This window comes from Tupaia chinensis, unplaced genomic scaffold, assembly GCF_000334495.1.
Source record: "Tupaia chinensis unplaced genomic scaffold, TupChi_1.0 Scaffold000539_1, whole genome shotgun sequence".
Classification (NCBI taxonomy): Eukaryota; Metazoa; Chordata; class Mammalia; order Scandentia; family Tupaiidae; genus Tupaia; species Tupaia belangeri.
Window position 1 is genome coordinate 4,596,320 of NW_006160052.1, and position 4,272 is coordinate 4,600,591.

A 4,272-nucleotide genomic window follows, 5' to 3' on the forward strand; every position below is an offset into this window, starting at 1 on the left:
CCAAACTGTCTCAGACACTTACTTGTGACTTTATTTCCTCTCCAGGAAAATCGCACCTGGCCATTGTCCAGCGGGTGAATAATGAGGGAGAAGGGGACCCCTTCTATGAGGTCATGGGCATTGTCACGCTGGAGGACATCATAGAGGAGATCATCAAGTCAGAGATCCTGGATGAAACTGACCTGTACAGTAAGTGCCCGGCCCGGCCTTGTCCAAGGTCATCATTTCCTCTGACCTCTCAGCACCAGCTTGGCTTCATACACGATGTGACAGGGTGTCAGGGCAAGCCCAGGTGCTGTGAATCACCCCTGAGTCTGGGAGCACACCAGCTACGTGTCTACCGAAGGGAAACGTCAGGAACTGAGCCGTGGCTATTGACCGAAGTCTTCCTTCAGTACAAGCTCTTTGTGCCCGCTCCATGCTCCCCGCTACACCTCTGCCTGCCACCTTGCTGGAGAATCCAGGCGTCTTTGGGTAGTGAAGGGACTACAGGAAATAAAGTGTAACCGAGACAGCGCCCAAAGACCTGTCTGCCCATTTCTGTCCCCTGTGTCGTTTCTGTTTTGTCTCTTCGTCCACCTAGAGGCAGATCCAGCACCCCCTACAGTTGCACTCACAATCCCACTCACCACAAACATCACTGAGCTGTGGAGAGGGCCGTGAGATTGCCTGGCTCCCCAACCTCATCCCAGAACTAAAATATGCCTCCTTCGACACTGCTTTGCTCCCTGTGCCTTTCGGTACCAGCCTGTGTTTCTTGTTCTTCCTTCTGTCCCCTGGCAAAGCATCTGACTCCTGCCTCTGTCCCCGCTCCCCTCTTTCTGGTCTGCTCACCCTCTTACACCCTCCCCCTGAGAACCGTGCAGGCTGTAATGTGCATAGCCTCTGTTCTGGGTTCAGAGCCTTCTCGAAGCTTTACTTGCAAACATCACAAAGGCATGCTTTGTCTTTGAGGTGGGGGTGTTATCCAAATCCCTGGGAATCCCTAGCCCAGAAAGTGTTTCCTCCTTAAAGTATCATCTCATGGCCATCCATCCCTTATCCTCCCCTCAGATAACTAATTTCAGACCTCTCTGTCCTTAGTTTGCTAAAAGCAGCCTTTCACAAGCTAGATCCTAGTAGCAAAAGCATTGAGCCTGTAAGGCACTGAGCAGTGCAGGCAGAGCACCTTCCCTGTGGGCAAAGGCGAAATCAAACCCAAAAGGTGGGCCAGGCCTTGCCAAACACTAGCAGGGGTGTCACAGCACCTCCCTCTAGAAACCTGAGATCGCTGTGTGCCCCAGCCACGGCGCGGTCTGTCTTCTTCATGCCTATACCGTGTTCTGCTCTTCACCTCTGCCCACCATGCTTGCTGTAGGATTTTCAGTCAGTAGCTGGGTTCGTTAACACTCTAAGGTGTTAGTAGCTGATAGCAGTCTCAATTAGGAAGCTCCTCTGGGTATTTATTTGAACAACCTCAATACTCCAAAAACATGCTATTAAAATGAAAGGAATAAAAAATAAAAAAAAATAATAATAAATGAAAGGAATAGGAGTGGGGGTGATGGTACAGCAGAAGAACACGACACCACTCGGACCTGCATGGGAAAGTTCCAGGTTTGCCACCAGAAACCTCCCTGAGTACACTGGACACATGTGAGCCCATGATCTGGGCTGGCTGAAGCTGGGGTGAATCACAGGTTCAGGTCTGTGTGAAGGATGCTGTCTCTCTGTCTCCCTCTCTTTCTCTCTCTCTGTCTTTCTCATTCATGGAAGAAATAAATAAACTTTTACAAATCAAAGGACTGAAGGGAGAGGTCAGAGGAATGATTCTCTAATGATAAAATGCAAAGTGGCATTCTGGGGGACGCCGAAGCCAACGTGTCATACAAATCAGGAGGCTGCTCGTTAGTGAGAGTGAAAGAACTGGGTCCCGTTCCTGTTCTGCTTCTCTCCTGCTGAGTGATCCTCTTTCTCCAGGACAGGGGTGGGTTGCTCACCCTGATAAATCGGCCTCTGGCGTGATTCCTCAAGAGCTGTGAAAATGGCAACGAGCCAGAGACACTGTTTCTTCTTGGGTGATTCTGACTTCTTACGTGATCTGAATGCTGGGGTCTGGATCTTGCCACTCTTTTGACCTGAGCAAGGAGTGTTAAAAGCAGGGACCAGGGACCAGCAGTTAGCGTAGTGGCTATGTCACTGGACTCCCATGTAGTCGACTGTGGTTCGAGACAGACCTGGTGGCTTAAACTCACGCCGGGCACGTGTGCGTGTGTGCCCAAGATCTCGAGAGGAGAATGAAGGAGAAGGGACTGTGGCGTGGCCATTCCCCCAGGGGATGGTTTCTCACTTTCTGTCTCTCTGTCTCTCTCTGTCTTTCTGGCAAGGGCATGCCCTATAGCTAAAACCTCTAAAAAAAAAAAAAAAAAAAGTCAGGGACCAGGTGGCCACACAGGCCCCAGAGTCATATCGGGTCCACAAGACAGCTGTATGGGTAGCAGGGTACTTTTCCCCATCTAGAAGGCAAGCAGAGGGTCTGATGGAAGCAAGCTCCAGAAAGAGGGGTGTACAAGGGAGCCGGTTCAGGGGCCCAGCTCTCTGCCCCGGGGAGTCCTCACTTTCAGGGTTCACATTCACTCAGGAGGCTGCACCAGGAGTTCTCTGCAGCTCTGCTTCTCTCCAGGCCAAGTTGAGGTGGGAGTAGGGGGTGCTGTTCCTCTTAGCATCGATGAGATACGCAAGCAGTTTCAAAATTTTACTCAAAATTCAGGGAAAGCAAAACAAGAAACTAAAGAAAACCTCTCCCCCACATTAAAAAAAATTTTTTTTTTTTGAGAGGTTTTTGCTATAGGGCACGTGTGCTTGCCAGACAGACAGAGAGAGACAGAGAGACAGAAAGTGAGAAATCATCCCCCAGGGGGATGGCCACGCCGCAATCCCTTCTCCTCCATTCTCCTCTCGGGATCTTGGGCACGCATGCACACATGCCCGGCGTGAGTTTAAGCCACCAGGTCCGGGACTCGAACCACGGTCGACCATGTGGGAGTCCAGCAACATAGTCATTACACTAACTGCTGGTCCCCACATTAAAAATTTTTTTAAAAATACTTTTTAAGACAAGAAAAGGCAAGAAAATATTAAATTGGAAAAATAAGATTTTTTTACAAACTATAATCAGTGCCCACTATATAGGCATTTGGGGGTTCTAGGCCCTATGGAAGGGCTCTATCCAGAGAACCCGTCTTTATGGATTACAGGTCTATTGCTATTTCTTCTCCCTTTCATCCATATTTTCCCCTATTTCTTACTAGAGGAGCTGGGGCTGAAGCAGGAGAATTGAGTGGTGGGAGGTGGTGACACCCTCTCCCAAGGGTAGTATGCCTCAGTACCACTCAGAGCATGGCCTAAATCTGCAGGAGGAGCCCACGTGAGCCCGGTTCTGAGGAATGAGGGACAGAGGCAGAACTTCTCTGAACCCCATCACCCCCTTGATGTGAAGAATGCAAGTCCCTCATGTCGGTGTGGCTTCGTGTAAGCACTTTCACAGGGAGTTTCAGTGGGGTCCAGTCCCTGTATGAGAGGAGTTGAAGAGCTAGTACTAAACAGTCTCAGCCTCCTTGTTTGGATGGAAGCAAACAGAAGCTCTGATGCTCGGAGAGATTGCACGGCTGGTGAGCAGGGAAGTCAGTCCTGGGTCCTAGACGTGGAGTCCCGAGCCAGCTAGCTTTTCCTTCTTTTCCAGTATTTCCCACCAAAGTTGTAAATCGCGGAGCTGACCATAGCGGTCTCCCTCCTCTGTCCCTTGTCAACGTCCTTCAGCTCCCTGGAAAAGAGATGTAATGTCACCTGTCGTTGATGCTGCAGGAATTTGTATGGTCCCCAAAGATCTGTCTGTGCCCTGGGACTCTGGGAAGACCTCCAAAACCAACAATAACTCTGAAATGGCTGCGATCTGTCCTTTGTGACCCTGTAGCCGACAATCGGAAAAAGCAGAGGGTACCACACCGGGAGAGGAAGCGGCATGACTTCTCCTTGTTCAAGCTCTCTGACTCGGAGATGAGGGTGAAGATCTCGCCACAGCTTCTGCTGGCCACCCACCGCTTCATGGCCACAGGTAGGACCCTGCCCACCCAAGTCTCCACCAGAACAGGTAGGGCAGAAGCTCCAGGTGGGATCAGACACGAATCACTTTTATTAATACCTTCCAGTGTGCAGCTGTGAGAACAGCTGTGGTGAGGGAGAGAGAGGCCGTGTCCTACCCTCAAAAACACCCCCCCCCCCGGTCCCCCGAGG

At 50.7% G+C, this 4,272-nt stretch overlaps 1 protein-coding gene and 1 long non-coding RNA gene across 2 annotated transcripts in view; one reads left to right on the top strand and one right to left on the bottom strand.

The window, feature by feature from the left end:
* Positions 1-93, bottom strand: part of LOC102496318 (uncharacterized) — a 7,559-nt gene extending 7,466 nt beyond the window's left edge. Inside the window, exon 1 of the long non-coding RNA XR_001371042.1 lies at positions 23-93. This is a non-coding gene — a long non-coding RNA (uncharacterized LOC102496318). The remainder of the gene's footprint in view (positions 1-22) is intronic.
* The window catches only part of CNNM1 (cyclin and CBS domain divalent metal cation transport mediator 1), an 85,861-nt gene that overhangs the window by 43,956 nt on the left and 37,633 nt on the right, over positions 1-4,272 (top strand). The window contains 2 exon segments of the mRNA XM_027775282.1: positions 46-189; positions 3,953-4,093. Of these exon segments, the coding sequence (XP_027631083.1) occupies positions 46-189; positions 3,953-4,093 (285 nt within the window).